Here is a 24,546-nt window from a genome sequence, read left to right on the forward strand (position 1 = left end):
TGATGGGCGACCAGCGTCGACGTCGTCGTCAGCAGCAGCAGCAGCAGCAGCAGCATTGAAGGCGTAGTGGAATGCCAGACAGCAGCAGCCGCCGCAGCAGAGCAATAGGAAGCAGGTAAGGTGTAAAATGTGAATGTAAATGTGCATATGTATGTGAGATTTTGGTGTTGTTTTGACATAAGGACTACCCAACGCCCTTTTTGCGCGTCGTGCTGTCTGCTTGATATCAGTGCGTATGTGTGCGTATGTGCGTGTGGGTGAAAGTGACGAAAGCTGGCGCAAAAAGGATAAGGCAATCAGCCTGGCTGCTGTGCCAATAAGAACTAACGTATTTTGGTGCTCTCTTTTTTTTCTATCTGCCATCTTCCCGCATTCCACGCACATGGGCGCGCCTTGGCAGCTGTCTCCGTCTGTCTATGTTTGTGTGATTGAGAGCAGCTTGTGTCTGTGTTTGCCTAATATTTAGCTGTTCAAAATTGGGTAAAATATTTTTGGCAATGTTGATAAAATTGCATAAAACATCACGCATGTGTTGTTGCAGTGATAAAAACCATAAAAATGCAAACAAAAGATTTGATTAAAAATCAAAACAAGATTTTTTATGTTGGTTGTCTGAGGTCAAACTATAGTTATATGTAAACGCTTTGAGAAGCCTTTTGAAAGCATACATACATACAAATATATATATGTATGCGCATATGTATGTGCACATATATTTGTTTTTGCCTTATTTGACGCAGCCAAAAACGAAAGCAAAAAAGAAACAACAACAAACTACGCATTTTTGTTCGGCAACAACAGCAACAACAATATCTACATCAGCAAAACAAAAACACGTTTTACAACTCTGCGCTCCAATAGCGCGCAATTTTGTTGCTGTTGTTGCCTTTTCGGCTTATTGTGAATAGCAAGCGAGGCTTCACATTCACATACACACAGGCAAACACACTCATATGCACGCATGCAAAACAAGCGGCTCCATGAATGACCAAATTCAATACAGCTACAACAACAACAGACAACAATAATTAACGGCAATAACCGAAGCGTATCGCATCGTAGTTTCCGTTGTAGTATATGTATGTATATGCGTAGCCTTGTTGTTGTAGTTGCTCTTGCTGGTCAGTCGGCAAAATTGTTCGAGTCGCTGACGTCACACATTTGAAATTGTTGTTGCGCCCAAGCTTTTGCTTTGTTTGTATATTGCAATGCGTGTGGGCGTTATAAACAGGCGCCTGCCTCTGTTTCTGGTTTGTGTGTGTGTGTGTGTGTGGGAATGTAAATGTCAGAATTGCGTGAACTTTTGCTGCATTAGTGTTAGTGGATTTGCTACGCTGATCTTACAGTGTGTTCTAATTTATCATCTGATTGGCTCGCTTGTACTGTCCAATTGGAAATTGTTATCTATGGCAAGCAGTATTAAATATTAAAAGGTGCTAACTGCATATCTCCGATTAGTGTGATACATTTGTAATTTGCTTTGACCTTTCGACTCTTATCACATATTGCAATGTGACATTATTTTTGCACAATATTTAACATTGTTTACATAACTAAAGTAAAAGTAAGCGCTTATCTCTTCACATATGTACATATACATACACCTGTACATGTATATTATGTTATCAGTCGTCCAGCGCGTGGGTTTTCATGGAATTACATTGCAGCACCTGTCGTTATAGTTATCATCGTTATCGTCGTGCAAATTGATTATCGCCAAGACACGCAGCAGAGTAAAAGCAACTTTGTTGTTGTTTTTTTAATTAAACATGTATTTTCGTTGTGCTCATTTTTCGCATTTGCTTGCATTTTGCTCTCACTGCATATTTGACCTGAGCTTTTCGATTGTTTTTTGTTTGCCTGCGCTTCTTCCTTTCTTTACTTTGTATGCGGCTTTTGTTTGTGTTTTACGTGAATTTGCACACAGATTTATTTTTAGCACACTTCGGCTGCTGCCAGTTTGTGCGTGTGTGTGTGTGTACTCCAGTGTTGTCCGTTCCGCACTTTGTCGTCAGATCTGGCTTAAGTGAGATTCCGGCATATATTGAAAACAAAGAGCTAGAGGAAAATATCAATTTATGGATTAAAAGCCGGTAGTTATTGCATAGATTGTAGAATATATGTGATATATTAAAATATATCAATATTTAGTTAAATATATTAAAAGAGCAAGTATATTTTCGTTTCATTTATTTGAATTTAGCCTTTTTTAAGTTTTTTTTTGCTCATAATTAGCTTTTTTAGCTGCTCGAAAGTGGGCAACACTGGTGCGTGAGCGTGTAGATGGCTAGCTTGTTGCAGTTGTTGTTCGAATTCCATTGCGAATTCCAATGCAAGCAGCCTGCCACTGTTGGTGACGTCAGCATCAGCTCTCTCGCCTCAGCTCGCTCTCTTTGTGGATGCCGTCTCCCTTCTTTTTTTCGTATGCAGTTTCTCTATTCACATCTGACTGCTAAACTTGCACAGTTAGAGTTTGATGTGGGCGAAGGGGGGCGGTCGTCGAGTGCTAACTGTTTATGCGCTGGAAATATGCACATAAAATGCGAAGTAGTGAAAATTGGCAAAATATCACGAACTGCGCAACAACAACAACACAAACAAAAACAAATAAACAGCGCATTTGTTTTTAATGCATGTCTGCAGTTTTTATTTATTTATTTTTTTTTTTTTGTTTAATTCCCTATGCAACAACAACATGAACAACAGCTTGCCTGCGAAACGTAAACAAAAGGAACACAAATTGACATATGAGACATGACAGACCCAGCAACAAAAGCAACAACACAAACGACAAAATTAATTAAAATTTCCAGCCGCAACAGCGGGCAAAACAATTAGAACGTATGCAAAACAAAAACAAATAGAAGGCGAGACGAGAGTAAATTATAATAAAAAAGAAAATACAGGAAGAAAACGATAAACTAAGCGAAGGCAAATTGATAAATAAATTAAAGGAAAAAATATTGAATTGATTCAGATCTAAATATAAGGGTAATACATAATCACAAATAAAACTATGTGATTAATAGAACAGACTGTATTTTACAGGGTATTTGTAGTTGATCTGCAATATAATATAATAATTAACACCATTCTAAAAAACTAATCAAATTCATTGCATTAATTAAATGAATTTTTCGTAATCTCTTTGCCCATTCAAATTAATTAAAGTATTTATTTCAACACATTTGAAAAGCACAGCAGCTGTCTCGCTCGCACAGTGAAGCTTTCGCAAAGTCAACTTTGGCTCTTTTGGTTAAATGTCATTTGACAACAAAATGAAAACGAAAAAAAATCTAGTGACTTACTTATTTTGTCGGCCAACAAATATGGTCAAAACGTTAAAAAGAATCGCTGAAAATTGAGCAACATTTGTTATTGTTAATTATGCTTGGCAATTAATTTAAAAGCCAAAAATTGCTACCGAGCGCCGAGTGCGGCGTTCACAAGTTTCTATCGCATGCGATAAATGTGTGTGTACGCATATATATTCATAGGTGCATAGGTGCGTCTCTCATGCGAGAAACTAATGCACTTCAATCGCATGAGAGCGCAGCGACCAAGAGAGGTTTACTTGAACTGCAGCTGGAATTGCTGTGTTTGAGAGTGTGTGTATGTGTGCGCCTTGAGAGTAAAGTGCATACTGCATGCTAGACGAGAGCGCAATAACGCAAGAGAGCTTTACTGGAGCTCCAGCTGAAATTGCTGTGTATGAAAGTGTGTGTGTGTGTGTCTGGAGAGGAAAGTGCATACTGCATGCTAGATCAGCAGAGCGCTGTTAAGACGTTAACGCTCTCGCATACAGACAGCCAAGCTTGACTTAACAGTCGCTCGCTGCGCTGGGCTCTCTCTTCTGCTTGAGTCGCCTCGACTCGATGCCGGTCGCAGAGCTCGAGTCAGTTTGAGACTTGCAAGCAAGCCGCGCGGTTCACGCATCTCACGTCGTACGTGCTCAGGCGCAACGAACTTTCGTGACGTCGCGTGTTCAAATTTTGTTGTTGCCAATAATCGAATTGCAATTGCCTTGTTTTTTTGTTTTTTGCAATAACTGACAACATTTAATTAAAGCTAACGGCAGTGTGTGCAAATAGCTGATAATGCAAACAACGATTGTGTAACAAATATATTTAAAAAATTTGTAATAATTAATTAGATGCATGCGAAATTTTCGGCTTATTTTATTTTCGTTTGCCCCGAAGGAAGCTCAAGCTCTTTACATATGCAAATTCCATATCAATTTACCATACAAATTATTGGCAAAATATAAAAATACAACTAAGTTGTGATTATTAAAATAAGATATATGTTCCGAGTTTGATTTCAAGTCGAATTTTTTGGTGGCGCAACGACCTTTTTGTAGAGAGCTTTCGATTTAATTATGGGTTTTGGATACACTCGTGTGGGGCTGATCATCAGAAAATGCTAATATAGATGGAGTGCCACATTAATAATTATATAATTACGTTTTATATAAATAGTTTGAGTGGTTTCGGCCGGGTCTCGATTGGCATTTCGCACAGCAAAGTGAATTGCAAATCTCTCAAAGTGAATTCGAAATGAAAAATAAAAACTTGAATACAACTTTTTTTCTGCCAATTCACGCCTTTATTGTTAAGCATATAAAAACCCCGTCTTAGTGCTTAATTTATATTAAAAACTATTTGGTAACAGAAGGACATATATTTCCGATTGGTTTTTCATGCATTTTCCGGCCAGAACAAGCGATTTTTAATTTTTTTATTCAATCCATTTCCACTCATTTTCCGACGTCCTGGATGGAAGCTTAGTAAAAACTTAAAACATATTTTAAAATTGTTCTTCTTCTAGCTAGATTCCGTAATCTTCATGCTAATCCCTGCATATTCTATTTTTCACTCACTTTGTTATAATATCTTCAATTTTGTCTGTTATGTCCCAGTTTAAAGCTTTTTATCATTAAGTCTACTTTGATTTTCTCTCTCTGTCTCTTGGCTAGCAATTTGTTTATAGACTCCCCCTCTAGTTAACCAAGCCCCGGTCTATCGCATCAGGGCACAACTTATTCATGAATTGCATGAATCATTAGATTTTCGCAATTGATTTCCACGCTAATTTTGGCGACGTGCTGGCACTCCAGACAAGCGACTTTGACAAAAAGCTCGTGGGTTTGAAGCTCGTCGAACGGCGAAAAGTCATTTTCAATTTTCCAGCGCATTAGTCACCGCCGCGCTGACTTTGGGCCTTAAACTGTAACTAGTTTTCACGCGCGCGCCTGTCCGCTTCTCCTGCCCTGCCCTGCCCTGCTCCGTCCCGCTCTGGGCCACATCTCGCCAATTTTCTGGCGGCTAATCCACATGAAACGTCATCATCCTGAGAGAGTTGCCTCTTGGCCAAGTGAAAGTGGACAAAACAACAACAACAACAACAACAACAACAAGAGCAACAACAACAACAACTGCAGACGCGTGAATTAAATTTTAATGTTTTCTTAACGCTTTTGTGTTCGGTTTGGTTGTTGTTTTTATTTTTTTTTTTTTCGTGTATACATATTTTCCATCTACTTAGGCAATTTGCCATTCACTGCACACGACGCTAAATGCTAAAAGATAAATAAATAGAAAGAAGTAAAATAAAAACCGAACCGATCCCAACAAATAGCCAAACGTAGCCCGTAGCCCCAACAATCATCAGCCAATGGCGCATTTCATTTTTCAATTGCATTTCATTTTATTTTTCCCCTCATTTTAATGTTTTTCTGCTTTTTCGCTTCTCTCTTTCTTATTTTTATACTCTTCAAGTGTGCGTGATAATTGGGGTATTTTGGATTTTGAATGCCGTTTGTTGCGCTTCTCTAGAGTTTAGTTTATTTATACTTTATTATTAGGTAAAAAGTGTAAAAATTTAGAAGCAAGGAGAAACAAAAGAATTTTAAAAACTAATAAATATAAATAACAACAGGATTTTATAATGTCATAATTAATAATGGAAAATCTTTTTAAAATTCGTTGATTTTAATAGACGACAACTTAACGTTACGTAATGCAAAACTATTCTTTTTCTGCTTATATCTAAAGTCCATAAAGTCCATAAAATCTATATATAAAACTGTTTGTCATGACTGACTTACTGAATGACTGACAGACTGACTGACTGAATGACTGATTGGTGATTCGCCTCTAACTCATTTTCAAAGATCTGTGTTCAAATTCATAAAGGTGTTTGATTCCAACTTTATTCGATACACTTAATACATACATATGTATTTTCAAAAAGATCGTGGAATTCAAGATCGTACGGGTAAAAAAAACTGGCTGATAAACTCGGATCAAAAATGTTAACCACAAAACTTGCCACGGGCAAGGCCGGGGAATACGCGCTGGTAAAAATATGCCACAATATAATATATAATATTATTGAAGTACTCCTATTCATTTCTTTTTCATTTTTCGTCAACTTTTTCAAGGGATTTAGATCTCTTTCTAAATAGTTTATATATTAATTATTTTTTAATTATTTACTAATTAATGTATCAATCATTTATTTATTATAAACAAATTAACGCATTTTTGTTCAGCTCTTAAAGATTTTCTTTTACGAATTTGAATCATGCTAATATACATATTGTATTTAGCACGTTACAAACTTTGCTTTCCACAATTTCAATTTCCACATGCGTGCCTGACTACAAATTAATTGTAATTTTTTCAATTAATAATTAAACTTGACTGCAGCGCCCTACAAAACGTACACTGAGCTTTAAAGAAAAGCGCAACTTTCACTGCGCACTCGCCAAAAAACTAAACACCAGATATATACCGAATATATATATACACACACACATATATATATATATATATATATGTACCTATGCATATCATGCAACAGGTAACGCTGCGGGTTACCAACAAAAAAAAAAAAAACTGATTCGAGTCGGGCCTGAGGATATCCGCCGCAGCGTTTCACGCATTTTTAGCTTGTGGCCCATTGTGTTTTTCGCTGCTTTTTATTAGTTTTTGTTTTTATAGTCTTTTTGTTATTATATTATTGCCCAGTTTGTTTTTACTCAAGAGCTGGTTTTTGATATTTTTGCGTAGTTTGCTTTTATTTTGATTTCGCTTTTCATTTTGCATTTTGTCCAAGCGACAACAAAAACTTGTTGTGTCATATTTCAATTTTTGTTGTTGTCTTTCTGTTTTTTAATTAGTTTTTTATTTTTCCTTTCGTTGTCTCTTCTTCAACTTTGACGGTACCTGAAAAGCACACGTTTTTCTATGCCTGTTTCCCGCTCGGAAAGAATTCAAAATTTTGGTCTCCCGATAAGCAATCACTTTCCACGTGCCCAATTCTGTGGCTTCCAACTCATTTCCATATTCGGTTGTTCATTAGCTGACATAGTTGTAGTTGTAGTTGACATTTGTATGGCAAAGTTCTAAAGCTACGAAATGTAAAAAGTGAAAAGCTCTTGTAACGAAATGGAATATTGTGAAAACCCTAATTAAAACGATGGGTGGTCATGAACTTGCCTTTCGTGGGTCTTGTGTAGAACTAGAAGATCAAGTTCATCATGAAATGCAACTAAAATATCTTCAGATCAACTGAACTTGAGATGAACTAGTGTTTTTAACCTGGTTTCATAATGAAGTTTAATGTTCAAGTTAACTAGTTCATTTGAATTTGTGTAGTTATACTACTGAGGCTTACTAGTTCATTTAAACTTTAAAATGAGCTAGTTTATTGAATAAAAGAATAAGTTAACTATTTCATTTGAATTTGTGAAGTTTCATATCTTCCATATCCAGCTACAGAGCTACTGTTTTTAACCAGACTTTTGCACATTCAAACTGAAGTTTGATATATAATGAATCTGAGAATAAGTTGGCTGGAACTAGTTAAAATGGGGGTTTGATGGGTTTTAAACACATTCAAACTGAAATTTAATGTTTCCTGAATCTAAGAATACTTCAACTAGTTCATTATGATTTGTTCATTCATTTTTAATCGTTTTCTTTTTGTTCAAAGCATCTTACTTTGACTTTTAGCTCTACATTTGTACTTCTTTCATGCACTTGCAATAATTCCCAACCAATTAACACCCATATAAGACCATTATGAAGTAGGCATCACAATTCGTACTTTTTTTTTTTAAAACACTTTAGCTGCACATTGTGTCGACATCTGAACAACTGTAACATTTCACCTGGTTATTCGCGGACTTTCCCAAGGTATATCTGCCTGCCTTGAATAAAATATATAAGCAGAAACTAAAACAATGGGCGTTGTCTGATTTCCCACGCCAAAATATATGTACATATAGTGTATACTATTGCTACTTACTTACACACAATTCCCGTAAATTCCAATTCAATTCAAGCAACTGACTTGGTTCGTGTTTTCCCAACCCAAAAAACCAACAAATACCTAAAATAGAAGAAAGGCTATACAAACAAAAAAGCAATTTTAAGAGCTTTACTGAGCGCTATTGCAACTATGCTATTTCTGGCATTTATTTATGATATGTCCAACTTGTAGTCAAGTTTTTTTTTTTTTTTTTGCAGTTAAAGTGGCAAATTGACTGCCAAAAGGAAAAAGAAGAAAAACAAACAAACAACAGCACAATTACTATTATTACTGCGCTGTATAGATCTCAGCCTCCTGCTTGTGCCCCTCTTTGGGTCTCGACTAGTTGACAAATATGGAGCATGCTCTCGGCTTTAAGACACTTTCCGCTGCTGGTTTTTGTTTCACTTTATTTCTATATATTTTTTTCTTTTTGCGCTTGGATTTTCTCCATAGATATTTTTCATTTGCGCTTTTTTTTTGCTGGCCTTTTTCTGTTGTCTGTCTCTGGTATTATCATTATTTGTAGTTCCTTTATTGCTTCGATGCTCCATTGATTTTTTTAAACCCCTCTTTTGTTGTCGGAACCAAATCGAAGCGCTTTATAAAAAAAAAAACCAACTTTAATTAGTACTATTACAAAAGAAAACAATTTTTTCAGTGCACATTGTTTGCCACGGCATTAGCCTCGATTCAGCTAAAGGCAGGTCCGAGTGCCGTTTGGGCACGTATAGAGCGTAGATTCTCTATTGTGGCTGATGTTGATGATGAGTTCAATGAGTGCTACTATAGAATTGCCAATGTTTAAGTAAACATGAGTCTATTGTTTGGGTTCCAAGCTAAAAAATCGATAATAGCAAGCGTTCAGTGTTAATTATCGAATAAATAATTATCGATTGACGTAGACTAAGTTGTAGGATTAAGCTTAATTTGTTGGCCAATTAATGGCGGTAAAAACAATGCTGCAAGGCGCATTTGCGCATTTTTAACACTTCTGCAACACTAATTACTACTGAGCGTATACAACAAATCGAATTTTTAGCTTAATACTGTTAAACAGTGCTGTGGGGCGTTTTAAAACTCTATCACCGCAATTGCACAACACTAAATTCAAATTTTAGCAATAAAAACACACATTTTATTAAGTACATTACATTTGTATAACTTTACATTTAAAACTTGCAACACCGCTCTCACAACGCAACACAGTGTTGTATAGTATTAAAATATCAAAGGAAGAGTTTTGAAAAAAGAAACAAATAATATATTTAAAGGCTCTAAGCTAAATAAAGTGTACTGGATGCAGACAATTTTCGCAGATTTGGGAAAATGCTTAATATAATAAACGTATTGTGCTGCGCTAGTATAAGACAGTGTTGAATAGTGTTCAGGGGAAGCTTTCGAGGCACTTTACAGCACTTTTTCTAGTTTTTAATAACATGACAACATACAAAATGTTAGTGAAGCTTTCGTTTTACTAATTAAAAGTTGCGCCACCAAAACTAAATATTAATTCGCATCAAACAAAGTTGTTTAAAGTTCGATGCGATATGTAAAAAAAAAAAAAATATATATATATATATGTGTAGTGAGTTACTAAAGGCAAACGAAATGCCGCATGGAACATGGTGACAACAATCAAAATTACCTGCGATGGCGTTTTCATCCAATCCAACTCGTATCTCACGCCCACTCAAACGAATACGACGACAGTAGCAACTGCAGCAGTAGCAGCGACAGCTGCAGCATCATCAGCGTCAACTGGCAACAGTTTGAGCAACGAGAGCGACAACTCGCAGACGAGCAGCGGCAGCCAGAACGCAGGCAGCAGCCAGAACAGCAACAAGAAATCATCGACACGTTCCAATTGCAGCAGGCATCGAGCAGCGGCTGGCGCGGGCTCGCAGGACACGCGCAGGCGTTACTATTATTTTGGCAGCAAGGACGTCTATTGGTGCAAGCAGAGCCTGACGCGCAGCGCCAGCAGCCTGAGCCAGCGCGAATCGAACAACTGCAGCAGCGCCATCAACGGCCACGCAACTGCTGGCCAAATCATTTCCAAGGCGCGTCGCCGACCCCTGCAGCTGTGCAGCAGCTTGAGTGCTGCATATGCGCCGCCAAAGCGCAAGGAGTTTTATTTTTGTGATAAATATGCGGCCACAGGTGGTGGCAGCAACAGCACTGGCGGTGGCAGTGGCACGGGCTCCAACTCCAACAGCAGAGGCAAGCACACAGCTGTACAGCCCATTGATGTGCGTTTGCTGAACTTTCTGCGTAACGCACAGCGCAGATTTCAATCAGCAGCAGCAGCAACAGCAACAACCACAACAACAGCAGCAACTAAACCAAAGTCTGAAAGCAGCAGCAGAAGCAACACCAAAGAACGTGCGTCAGCCAGGAGCAGAAGCAACGACAACAACAACAACAACAAAATCAACAGTAGCAGCAGCAGCTCCCTGCCGCCCATCATCAGCACCGATGATTGGTTTGGTTAGTATGCTTTAATTCAAATATCTGTTAACAATCAGTTCCATAGATCGCATAGATATTTGAACTTAAAAAATTAGTCAAACAAAACAAAAACAGCAAAACTTAAGGCCATAACTAAAACACCACAACAAAGATGAATATCATAAAAATACTATGATTTGCAAGCTAGGCACAGACATAAGTCTTTGCTAACAGATGTTCCAGCTATTCATTTGAATTGGAAAAAGTTCCCATGAAAAGTTGGAAGCGAAATATCCCATCCCAAAAGCGAGAAATAGGTTCAAGCTGAAAGAGAATCAATTGATTTGCTTGAGGCATATTTAGAAGAACTTCAAATCTTTTTAATTATAGCTTTTCGAATAGATTATCATCATAAAATCAATACTTAACAGATGATTAACATATGTTAACATAAACCTGTTAACAGCGCTTAATAACACAAATACTCAGAGATCTATGTTTTATAGATTAGATTTAACATTACTTATAGTAGCAGAAATCTAGACATATAAACTGAATATACATATCATTTTAAAAGTTAGTCCATCCCAATACTTGCAAGAAGAATAAGCTGTACGATACGCAGCCTGACTGTAAGTCAACTAACATGAACTTTAACACGAAACTTAAAGAATGAGTTAACTTTTCCTCCAAAGATGCTCTTCTATATTTATTAGTTTTGCTTAAACTTTGTGGTTTGTGTCTTGCTCTCTGCAGTTCCTTTGTCATTTTCGCAATGCGTTTTGCACTCGAATTATTTCGGACCGCAAGCAATATCTATATCATTCCAAAATACAAAATGTAAACGCCAAGCAGCCCTGTGCCCAATGTCGCAAGTGCTGCGCTGCATATAAAGTTACCAACGTTGCGCTTGGTAAATCAGCTAACATCGGACAAACATCGAAACCCGACAAGAGCCAACACATTCAGCGCCTTGTTTCGGTTGACATTGATGTTGGGTCTTGGGTTTTGGGTTTAACAAAACCATAACAGTTAGTGTCCAATTGCAAGATGTTACCTTTCGAGGGGGGTACGAGAATTGTCCCGCCAATGAGGCAATAATAAAGGCGTTCCATTTGTGTGAAATAAAATGTGCAGTTTATTGAGATTTTTCAAAAGTGAATGGCAGCAAGCTGAAAATGCATTTCTCATGGGCTGACGCATGTTTTTTTTAGTGGGGAATAAAAGAGTTAAAGCAATTGCAAGCAGAACCTACTAATTGCAGTAATCAAGAAAACAGTTAAAGCTCAAAAGAAACACATGAAATTCGCAAAATAACTTAAAAAGATACATAAAGCAAAAGTCAGCTTGGAATAAGTATTTAGAATTAGAACTGAAAGCCTTAGAGCCTTAGTAAAAATAAACTTAAATTGACCTAAATATCTTGAAGCTACAATTTTGGCAATCGTTAACCTAAAGCTTAGCAGGGATATCTTAATCTCTAGATCAACTGCTAATTCTATTAAGATAGTCTCAAAAACGTATCTAACCCAAATGTTCTTCTTTTCAACGCTTGAGCCAACTAACTAACTAACTAACTGACAGAATGCCCCAGAGGGAGCTCTCGTCATGCGGCGGTAACAGCAAATGGGAGGGTTGGAAATTGTATATGCTACAGTTAGTAGGAAGAGCTGGAAAAACAAAACAACAAGAAAATATATATATACTTATATACATATGCAGTTCAACGCCTATAGAGGTAACAAGTACGTGAGAATCTTTTGTATTGCTTCCTCATTGTGTGTGAGTTAGGGAAGGAACCCAACTACTGGAGGAAAATCGGCCGTAGGAGGGGAACCAGACAATCATTTCGTGCAGTTTCGAGCTGGAAAGTGTAAAATAATAATGAAAAGAAAGAAAGAAAGAGGTAACTTTAGTCTGTCAGTGCCTGAGTGAGAGGCATAACAAAAGGCATGAATGAAGCGGAGGCAAGAGAGGAGGCCACATCCCATGTGATGATGGCATGAATGGCGTGCCACAGTCACATAGATGAGACAGGCTATGCCTGACGGATGGACGGAGTTGCTCCGCTGGCTTTTTGGCCAGCAATTTGCATATTGCATGCAAAGCGGGACGCGGCAAAAACCGCAAGCAGACAGCAGGAAGAAGGAAGCCAACTTATAGGCAACATGCAAACCTACCTTTACCCACACACACACACACATATGTACTCCCATATAAGTACTAATTACAATGGCTAGCTGTGTGACAGGTGGGCAGCACCGAGTGTGAGCAAGAGAGACAGAGAGAGAGAGAGAGGCAGTTTGTGGTTAGAGTTCATTTTTTGGGAAATTCAATATAAAGCCAGACATCTGGGAACCTATCAAACTTATCAAATATATACTACTGATCTAAGATATAAATGATTAACATAAACTCACCCATTGATCGTAACAATCGCTCGAAGATTCTGTTAACATTATGTTATTGCTATATATATCAACATATCGCACTCTGCTAAGTGTCTGCTAGGGTATTTAAACTTCGGCATTCCGTTAAAAAGCATTATTTCTTGTTTTTGCTGGTTTAGCTGTTATTGACCCCGTGCCTGGCAGACAGGACAGCTACATGTGTGCAGTTAAGGCATTCGAGTGGAATAATTCAAGGGTTTTTTTTGGCAGCAACGTTTGCGTAGTGCTCGAGGGTGCTTTTAATATCTTTATTTATTGCTATTTTATACGGCACTTACTCAAAATATTATTGCTTTCATTGTTATAGTATATATCTTACTTTTTAAGTATACCCCTCTTTCAACTCAATACGCTTATAATATATATAATATATCTCGACCCTTGCAAAGTTCGATTTTTGCTTACTCTCAAAAACCTTCTTTCGACTCTTCTCACACCTTCTATCTTACCTACTCCTTCTCTATCTACTCCCTTTTCACTCTACTCCTTTTTCTTAGTAACTGTTTTCCCTTTTCTTTATCCTTCTTGTTTTCATTTCTTCTTTACTTCATTTGCTTTCTTTTACCTACGTCACTTTGTCTTTCTTTCCTTCTTTCTCTGTTCCTCAATCTTAAATCCTGATGCTTATCGATAACACAACAATTTCGATAACAGCTTCATTACCATCGATAATTTGTTAAGACAACATGTTAAAGCCTCATCTTTAGTTATTACTTACCGCTAATGCGCTCTTCCTCATAATGTTTACGTGAATTACTTAGGCTCAATTAAAATTTAGACGTCGTTTTTAATTAGCTCTTTGCTCGGCTGGCAATTTGCGCAAGCTAATGAGGATTACCTCATCCACAGCGCCAGCTAAGCCAATAATATAACCATATAAGCAATCGCCTATTGGCATACTGCGCATTTCACACACACACACACACACACACACGCGCGCACGTATACGAACACCCACAACACGCTTTCAACAGTGCATTACAAAAGTGTGTGTCTATACAGACGAGAAAAAAAAAATGAAATAAAGAAAACAATTGTCAATGAATCATTCAATTTTATGGATGCGTTTGCACTTATGTCCGGCAGATTATTGTCTTTATTTTTAAAAACCCTTCTTTTTTTGTTGCTTTAATGATTATTTTGTGCGCTCGAAAATTACAATGCAGATATATGTATACTAATAATAATAACAATAAGACAAGCTGCGCTTTGACAGGCGACATTTAAGCTAATAATATATTTGAGATCATTTTTCAGGCAATTTAATTGCGTTTTAAAAACCTCTCGAGTTTGTTGTTTGATTTTGAAGTTATAAATGGCAATTCTTGTTGTTTGTTTAACACTTTGTTTACACGGTTGCCTAACATAAAGATTATAAATACTATTCTGTTTGGCAATCAACTTTTGTTTTGATCTGTATTTCTTGCTTTTCACAATCTCTTAGTTTTCGGCCTCTCACAATATATCATCATAAATGTTTACGTTTCGTGCGTGCTTTCGGCAGCGCAGCCAACTTAATGCCTTTGCCAGCAAGCATCGATAAATCGATAACACGCGATTGTCATTTAACTGGCAGCTAAACTGACTAACATTTGCATAAAAGTGAAGTGCAGATTGGCAAATAGAAAATTTTGTTGTCAAAGTCAAAGTGAGAACCCAAAGTCATATGTACATATGTACACAAAACATGTCATCATGTCTAGCGGATATTGTGGGGTCTAAGAGCCCCCGCCCGTTATCGTGCGTCTGGGCTGCGTGTGTCATATGTAAATATGTAATTACATTCAACACTTGCCTCATGCAATGACTCGACTTTTGTTTGCTTGGTATGAATCGTGGCTTGTAAGTGTTGAATCGTAAGGCATCTGTTCATGTATGTGTACGTATATCCAACTGACTCATGCCACACATGTCATCAAAATGCGTAAAGTTATGAAGAGCGACTGCAACGGGCACTCAAATCCTACAGTCTGACTGGCGCCGAAGGTCAAGCATCAATTAGTTTTAAGCCTGGATGACAGTAAGACTCGAATCAAACAAAACTAAAAAATAAGGCAATGATCAACTACAAGTCTAGACTTGAAAGCTTAAACTCTAAACCTAATTGAGTTGAATACTAAAATCGATATTTAGTTATCGTTGTATTAATATATTCAAGTAGATAATTATCGTCGTAGTAAGACTATAAATAATCTCAATTAAAACTGAGCACAGCTTGGGATATATGATGCTGACTTTTTAAGTACATACTTCATAAGATCTGACTAATTATATACATACCTATCCAGCCTTGTTATCGCTTAGGATTGAGAAGCGAATTATCGAAATAGATACTTTTTACATTGTTAATCGGTAAATGCTGTGGATATCGATATCGAAAAACGATAAAAGTCAGCTGAAAGCTAATTAAATTAATTTATATAGTTTCTTTGTACTAATATACCTCATAAGGACATCAATTACAGGGCATAAGAAGTGTAAAGTTCGCATCAGAGATTGATATGGTCAGGGGCTTAACTGAACTGACATATCGAAATTGGTATCAGCGAGTAAAAATAAAACGTGCAAAGTTCATTTTGTGTATATATATTCGCCTGCTTAGGGCTTATTAACTACGTTAATGATTTTGTAACAACTTTTGGTGAACGACAATATCTCTTTTATTTATATTTACGGAGAGTTCTCTCTTAGAGAGGAAATGTCCCACTTCCAATAGTTGAAATTTTGAATGTTAACATATCGATAGGCATTTACTATCGAAATAATAACATGAACTCAACTTATCGCTTACACTATTTAAATGTGTTGACTAGATTAATTAGGATTTGTAGTGCTCTTGTTAAGAGCATTGTGTGATCACATTTTGATTTAAAGCCAAGCCAATTGGATCGATCGATTGGCGTGACTTTGAATCAGGAAACCGACGATGACGATGACGACGAATGACGAATTGCATGCAGTCAATTTTGGGAAGTCATGTTCAAACTAATTTACAAAAGAGAGAGAAAAGGAAACAGCAGAAACAAACGTGTTAAATTATACATAAAACTGTGGATAATTGCAATTGCATGAGTCTGTACAATGTGTCTAGTGGTAGTTAACGGATGTGGTTCAGAAATGTTGTTGAATTGGGCAAGGTCAAAACTCAACACGGCTAATTTGATAGGCTTTTACCCGCAATTGAAGCTGCAGCAGTCGCTGTTTTGCCACCTTTCACACAATTGAAACGTAGCCCACGTTGAAGATGGATTCTCCCACGATAAATCGCTGTCTCGCACCATGACTAGAATCAAACATTAAATATGCAAAAAGCGTTTCCGCATGAAATTTACATAAAATCTAAAAATTAAGCAATTCCAAACGAAAAAAGGCAACACACCCAAATTAATTTAAAACTCAATTACGAGCCAAATGAATCCAGAGAACTAACATCAAAAACAAACATCAACAGCAACATTTAAAGTTCTGAGACAAAAACTAAAAGTGAACAAGTTGCGTCTCGCTGGGAATTTGTAGCGCGAATTCAGCTTAAAATGCCTTGAGAATCTTAATGACAAACCCCTGCTGATTCATCGCACAATTAAATTTGTAGCATTTTACGGTAAGGAATAACAATTGGAGGTTCAATGGATACAATGCTTGACAGTGGGATGCTCTCTAAAAAGACAAATATCGATTGTAGCTTATGTGACTCTATCTAATATAAGCTTACTGCTTATTTTTGACTGAAATATTTTGGAGAATAATTGGGGGAGTGGAGTCAGATTTACTGCGGATCAAACCGGCTTAAACTTGCAAGTTTCAAAATTAAGATCTACGAACTTAAAAAGTTCTCCCCAATTTTAACTTGTCAAACTAAATTTCCTTGTTCCTTTTAAATAGCTCCCATAGCTTTAACTTGTTGTCAAAATAAATTTCTTTTGAGCCTGTTAAACTTGTCCCAAACTTTAACTAATTGTCAAACTAAATTTCCTTTCTATCTTTTATGCACAGCCAAAGTAACTCTCTTGTAACTACCTGTGATTCTAGGGTATTACAAATAAAATTACAGTAGCTGAAGCTACTCCTGGAATTGCGCAGTAAAAGTTTTAATTATGCATGTCACATGTCAATGTTTTATATTTGCCAAAAACTCACCATCTCTCTCTCTTTCTCTATCTATCTCTCTCTCTCTCTTTCTCTATCTCCCTCGAACAGAGAGTCTTGTCTTGTCATTGCGTGGGCGTTGCCACTGCGTCGTGTATTCCTTTTATTTTTTGGCGCTCACTTGATTAACATGCGGTTAAAGTTCCGTCATTTATACATAATATATAATAAATACATGTGTAATACATATGCACAAATTTGTTAAAGTATTTGTTTGCGCTATATCAACATGGTTTTGCGTAATTGTTGCTGACTTTTTAAGTTAAGTTCGCTGATTAAATAAACGTGCTTGGGATTAGCTAAATGTGCAATACGATTGCCATTCAAATTGTTATAACTTGTTCCGTGCATTCACTGATAAACACTTGTAAAGTTGTTGCAGCATTGATAACATGCCGTAAAACAGATGGGAAACATTTAATGCGTGCCTAAAAGTAAAGACAAATAACCTTTAAGAAAAAATCGTGAAAAATCTAAAACCTTGTTAAGTTAAAATGTCTCTAAATATTTCTCTTAAATTTAGCAGCCACTTTAACGGCAAAAAGCTCTCACTTTAAATTGCCAATTCACTTAAGTTTATTTTTTTAAATTTACCAGACAGGTTATCCAACTGGTAAATTTGCCTTTGGCACGACTAATTGTTTTTGTATTTGCAAATCTGTGAGGTATTTGTTTAGTATATTGAACTGCAGTGTTGCCACCTGGCATTGAACAGACGTTGCCAGGCTGTTTTAACATTAGCTTTAAGCAGCTGGAGCAAACGCTTGTCAACTAGCAATCATTTGACAGCAACATGAAACAATGGAACTTTCCAAAAACAGCAGCAAAAATAATATGTACTTAGCCAGATCTGAGAAATTTGATACACAGGCTGGCAGGGCGTTGCCAGACAGGGGTAAATCTGTTACCCATGCTAATTGCATTTGAATGCCACCAAATTTCAACTGGGTTTGCATTTAAATATCAATTTGAACTTGAAATCCTATTAGCGAATTTATGAGTAATGCCCGAGCAGTTGAATATTTAATGTGATATATGAATATTTAATGAGCTGAGCAAACAATTCATATTCCGCGAGAATATTTGCCTTTGTGTGTGCCATACTCGGGCAAAGATTAGTTTACAATGGCAGTTAACTAATAGCGTGTGCTACGTGTGTGTGTGTGTGTGTGTGTGTGTGTGTGTGTGTGTGTGTGTGTGTGTGTGTGTGTGTGTGTGTGTGTGTGTGTGTGTGTGTGTGTGTGTGTGTGTGTGTGTGTGTGTGTGTGTGTGTGTGTGTGTGTGTGTGTGTGTGTGTTGTTGTGATTAGATTAAGGCGAGTGTGCCAAGAGTTTAACAATTGACTAAATAACATTCACTTTTTACGCAGACGAAGAAGCAAGCGAAACAAAGGCTAAGGACATACAAACGCGCAAAAGCCAGTCAAAGATAGCAAAGCCAAGGACGACGACAAAAGCAGCCGGCGAGGGTGAGCTGATAACCGTTGAAATCAAACAGGGTCAGTTGAGGCACAAACAGCAGCAGAAGCAACAGCCGCAGCAGCCGCAAAAAACACAAACAACAACACCAACTGCGGCTGCAAAGCCGCCAAAATCAACAACAACAGCAACTGCAAGAGCGCAAACCGGAAACGTAACACCAACAGCAGGTGACAGGAGCGTCAGCAGCTGCAAGGTCGAGGATATGAACAGCCACGCGACCGCCACGCAGAACGGACAAACAACGGTCGTTGGTCATCATCGCGGCTTCTCGCAGCCATCGGTCAACGCGTCAGCTGCAACCGGCGGCACAGCTGGCGATCCATGGTATCTGCAGGCCACCGGGCATCAAATGCCGCCAACCGCACCGCTTCGCCACAATAAACGACCCGCTCCACAGCCCAATTCCATGGGTGCTGTCGGTGTCGGGGTCGGTGTTGGTGTCGGCGTCGGCGTCGGTGTGGGCGTTGGTGCCACAACGCTGCTACATCAGCAACAGTTGAGCCAATCCCAGCCACATATTATGCCGCCGAGCATACCACCGCATCATCATCATCATCGCGAAAACAATGTGGTAAGTGCCATCATGAAGTTGAAAGAAATTGCAGTTGCTCTTGAATTGAGTTGGCTTTTCAATCAGATACTCTTGTACTCTCACTTTGAAACAAGTTGAAATTTAATCAACATTATTGTGCGTAGTAACGAAAACATTAAGGCTTCAATTTCTTATAGCTTAAAGCTCGAAACAGTTATATTTAAAACCAGGCTACTTAAAGCTCTTCCATTATCTTCTCTTAAAGCTTAAGTTTCGACAACTACTAAGAGGAGGATTTAGAATGCAGTCTAGGTGTACATAAATAAATGCTCTACCAATTTGTTTGACTTGTCCTCTCACTCTGAAAAATGTTATAATTTAAACAACATTATTGTTAGTAGTAACAGAAACATTAAAGCCTCAATTACTCAAAGCTCGAACAAGTAGCAGCAAGTAAAGCTCATCCATTAACTTCACTTAAAGCTTGAAGCTCCGACAACTACTCAGATTTAAAGAATTTAAAATGCAATCTTGCTATAGATTAATAAAAGCTCAACCAACTGACTTTCATATGTGCTTCCCTAGATTTGAAAGTTACATATAAATTTTCCACTAAAGCTATCTACTATTATTTCTGCTTAAAGCTCAACTAACTGAAAAGCGTTTTACACAACTTTGCGCTAATTTAAAAAAAAATATGCTCATTAGTTTCTATGTAAGTTTTCGGCACACGTCATGCGGCGCAATCTTATCTAATATATAAGTAGATAATAAATAATGATAGCTCATCAAAGAGATAAAAATGAACTAATTAATTTAGTAACTGAGCTTCAATAAAATCATTATTAAACAGGCTCATAAACAATTTCCAAGCAGATAGAAATTATGCGACAAAAATAAAACTTGCCTCATTTTGTTGCAGCACCCAACACCAGCAGCAGCATCAGCAGCGTCGGCGGCGGCGTCATTGCATCTGTCATCGCATGCATTAAATAGTCATAATTTAATCAACAATCATTCGCCAAAATCGCCCAACCAGACGCAACAGCAGCAGCAGACGACGACAATACACCAGCAGCAGCAACAACAACAACAACAGCAGCAGCACAACATATTGTCAACATTTGCTCCCGCGCCAATAGCAACAGGAACACATGCCCAGGTTGAGCAGGCAGCAGCAGCAGCGGCATCCGTAACCGCAGCAGCTGTTGCCGCCGTCACACAGCAACAGCAGCAGCAGCATATGCAGCTGCTGGCGAACTGCGCTTCCAGCAATAATCTAATGTCCTCCTCGCTAACACTGCATGCGCCAGTGGGCGCATTGCCGCCAAAAAGCTTAGCCCTCACCGGCGGCAATGGCAGCAACAGCGGCAGCAACAACATGTTGGTGCAGTGTACACAGCCAACAGTTGCCAACAGCGGCAGCAGCAGCGGCAACAACAACACCAGCAGCAACACTAGCAACAGCAACACCACAGGCATGTCCACATCGCTGCACAGCTTCGATTTAAACGGCGGCAGCTTGGACAAGTGGACAAGTGGCTCCACAACGGCCATGAATCATGCATCGCTATCGCCCACAGGTGCACCGCAGCAACATCAGTTGCGCAAATGTGAAGTTAAGCTGAATGCAATGCCGTAAGTTGAAAGCTAAAGTTGAGCAACATTTCAGATATAAAACGAATTCATTTATTCAATCTATACAAATCGATTTGATCGATTAACTAGTGCCAAATAAATTATACATTTTACCTTCGAAAGATCCGCTTCACTTTAAATTGCCACCAGCTCTCATTTCCTTTTGTTTGTTCTCCTCCTCCACAGCTGGTTTCATGGCAGCATAACGCGCGACGAGGCGGAGCATTTGCTGCAGCCGCGCGAGGATGGCCTGTTCCTAGTGCGCGAATCGACAAATTTTCCCGGTGATTATACGCTGTGCGTTTGCTTTCAGGGCAAGGTAGAGCATTATCGTGTCAAATATCTGGAGAATAAGTTAACCATCGACGACGAGGAATACTTTGAGAATCTGGGGCAACTTGTAGCAGTAAGTTCTGGCAAATTTTGCAATCTAAAACATCATTATACCCAATTTTTTTTGTATGCTCTAGCACTATGAGGCCGATGCGGATGGTCTATGCACGCAGCTCATTAAATGTTTGCCCAAGTTGGGTAAACAAGAGTTTTGCATCAACTCCAAAGAGTTTGTCGACAAGGGCTGGGTAATACCCGAGGCGGAGCTGCAGCTGCGGGAGAGCATTGGCAAGGGCGAGTTTGGCGACGTCATGCTAGGCATATTGCGCAACGAGAAGGTCGCTGTCAAGATGCTCAAAGATGAGGGCGCTGTGCAAAAGTTTCTCGCCGAGGCGTCGGTCATGACGTAAGTGACATAAATTCCAAGAGAAGCACGTTCAATTAATCTAAGCTTGCTTTGGCGTTTCCAGCACGCTGGAGCATGAGAATCTGGTCAAGTTCATTGGCCTCGTTTTTACCAGCAAGCATCTCTACTTGGTTACGGAATACATGAGCAAAGGATCGCTGGTTGATTATTTGCGTTCGCGTGGACGACAGCACATAACCAAAAAGGATCAAATCAATTTCGCCTTGTAAGCTCCCACATATATTGTCATTGATATCCTTTTAATATTCCCTATCTTTGGTCCTTGCAGCGACACCGCCTCTGGCATGGAGTATCTGGAGGCCAAAAAGGTTGTGCATCGCGATTTAGCTGCACGTAATGTGCTCATCTCGGAGGATTGTGTGGCCAAGGTATCTGACTTTGGTCTGGCACGCGAGGAATGCTACAATCTCGATGTTGGCAAGCTGCCCATCAAATGGACAGCGCCCGAGGCACTCAAAAATGGCGTAAGTTAACTTGAATATAAATAAAAGTACATTTTGGGTTTTTTTCTTGTTAGCGTTTAAAAACCACATTTTTTATACCCTTGCAGAGGGTATTATAATTTTGTCGTGAAATGTGTAACGCATAGAAGGAGGCATCTCCGACCCCATAAAGTATATATATTCTTGATCAGCATCAACAGCCGAGTCGATAGAGCCATGTCCGTCTGTCTGTTTCTATGCGAACTAGTCTCTCAGTTTTAAAGCTATCTTAATGAAACTTTGCAGAAGTCGCTCTTTCTGTTGCACGCAGCTCATATATGAAAACCAGCTGGATCGGACCACTATATCATATAGCTGCCATAGGAACGATCGGTCGAAAATTAAGTTTTTGTATGAAAAACATTTTGTTTATCAAGATATCTTGACCAAACACGGCATTTATTACTTTTACTAAGCTTCTCATATATATACCAAATCCTATTAAGATTGGACCACTATATCATATAGCTGCCATAGGAACGATCGGTCGAAAATTAAGTTTTTGTATGAAAAAACATTTTGTTTATCAATATATCTTGACCAAACTCGGCATTAACTTTTTTCCCTGTGCTTCTTAGATACGGGCAAAGTACTATAAGCATCATGGAAAGGTTGGGTCTGCAAGGGTATTAGATCTTCGGCGAGCCGAAGATAGCCTTTCTTTCTCGTTTTTAATTGGCTTTGTCGCGCATTTATTAAGATGTGTATTACATACTTAACAGCTGTTAGCTGTGGCAAGCTCTAACTAACATTTGTGTGTAATGTTATGCAGGAACTTCAGTCAAAACTTAACAATTAAGAGTTATGGCATATAATATATATATATATATATATATATATATATATATATATATATTTATTGTAGCTTTATAATATAGTAGATCTTATTAAAGCAAACTGCTGTGTTTGAAGAGCTAACACCCGCTTTAAATAACAGTTATACATATGTTAAGACTTAGCAGCTGTTGAAAGTGGTTAACAGGAGCTGCTGCCACTGCTGTGCTTTGGAATTTACAAAGAAGCGCATAAAAGCTAGAAATATATGGAAATATGTTGATTCATTTTATTTTATTATTTTTCAATAAGGTTAAACTAATATTTTGTAATTATTTCTTCCCCAGCGCTTCTCTAACAAATCAGATATGTGGAGTTTTGGCATACTACTGTGGGAAATCTACTCCTTTGGACGTGTGCCCTATCCCCGAATTGTAAGTACTTTAAGATACATATATGAATTTCACAAGTAAAAAAACTCTTCCGACCCACTTTTTAGCCACTGGCGGATGTGGTAAAACACGTAGAGGTTGGCTACAAAATGGAAGCACCAGAGGGTTGTCCAGCGGAAATCTATGAAATGATGCGTCAGGCGTGGGATTTGAATCCAGCGAAGCGGCCAACATTTGCGGAGCTGAAAGTGAAACTGCAGCAGCTAAATAATGCCACGGCGTGAGAGGTTCACGCCAACAACAACTAAAAACAATTCCAATAGCTAATGGAAATTTATGTTTAAAACGTCTTTAGTTTGAGGGCTGGAAAAAGGATAGGAGAACCGCCAAGGCAGAACGAAAGCTTCATTTACACACTGACACTGAACGCAACAATTTTTCGTATATATATATATATTTATATATATCATTCTCTAGACGTATATAACTAATTTACAACAATTTATTTACATATATAATTTATGCGATAAGTTTTTTGTAAGCTTAAGCGAAGAAAACCCAACACAATCAAGCAATGTTAGTGAGTTGCGCCCCAGCTAACGATCTATAACTACAATATAACGATATATACATATACATATATATATACATAAATACATACAAACATACGTACATTACATAAACATATTAACATATATGCTGCGTTGTGTAGTTTACTATTACTATTTCAAAATTATATATATATTTGTGTTAACTGTAGGCTCTATATTTATATTGTTTGGCGCCCCCAACTCAACCAATTGTACACACTACTTTCTCTACTCCTTTCTCTCTCTATATATATAATTATATATACTAATCTGTACGTTTTATGTTATAGAATACGCATACATATGAGTGCCCCGGCGGAGCTTAACTGTCTTTTTGGTGGGGCGTTAACAAACAGCTTTTGTTTATATATTGTTTTTCTCTTCAGCTTATTTGTAAATCCCAATTTCGGGCGAGTTTTGTACAATTTCTGTTAAGCACTTTCTATTTGTAGCACAAACGACCAGCAACAAAAACTTGTACAACAAGTTGCTGAACAAAAACAACAACATTAAGTATAATATAAATAAAAATAA

At 38.0% G+C, this 24,546-nt stretch overlaps 1 protein-coding gene across 2 annotated transcripts; it reads left to right on the top strand.

The window, feature by feature from the left end:
• Window positions 1-3,944: 3,944 nt before the first annotated feature.
• On the top strand, window positions 3,945-24,538 carry LOC115766099 (PHD finger protein rhinoceros). Of its 2 annotated transcripts, XM_030709915.1 has the most exons (10): window positions 3,945-4,114; window positions 9,906-10,806; window positions 18,733-19,415; window positions 20,299-21,014; window positions 21,201-21,420; window positions 21,485-21,753; window positions 21,818-21,979; window positions 22,043-22,238; window positions 23,378-23,464; window positions 23,530-24,538. In XM_030709915.1, the coding sequence occupies exons 2-10, from the start codon at window positions 9,942-9,944 to the stop codon at window positions 23,704-23,706; spliced, it is 3,375 nt and encodes a 1,124-aa protein (XP_030565775.1). In that variant the 5' UTR covers window positions 3,945-4,114; window positions 9,906-9,941; the 3' UTR covers window positions 23,707-24,538. The 2 variants fall into 2 exon arrangements, with proteins under 2 accessions (XP_030565775.1, XP_030565774.1); XM_030709914.1 differs by lacking the exon at window positions 3,945-4,114 and having other exon boundaries at window positions 9,855-10,806.
• The last annotated feature ends 8 nt before the right edge of the window (window positions 24,539-24,546 follow it).

This window comes from Drosophila novamexicana, unplaced genomic scaffold, assembly GCF_003285875.2.
Source record: "Drosophila novamexicana strain 15010-1031.04,08,12 unplaced genomic scaffold, DnovRS2.1 tig00001062-arrow-arrow-pilon, whole genome shotgun sequence".
NCBI classification, from domain to species: domain Eukaryota; kingdom Metazoa; phylum Arthropoda; class Insecta; order Diptera; family Drosophilidae; genus Drosophila; species Drosophila novamexicana.

Excerpts from the sequence above, each read along its gene's own strand:
- LOC115766099 (XM_030709915.1), top strand. The coding sequence starts at position 9,942 with ATGGTGACAACAATCAAAATTACCTGCGATGGCGTTTTCATCCAATCC. Across the intron at positions 10,807-18,732 it reads CAGCACCGATGATTGGTTTG|ACGAAGAAGCAAGCGAAACA; the intron begins GTTAGTATGCTT and ends CTTTTTACGCAG. Across the intron at positions 22,239-23,377 it reads CCGAGGCACTCAAAAATGGC|CGCTTCTCTAACAAATCAGA; the intron begins GTAAGTTAACTT and ends TTTCTTCCCCAG.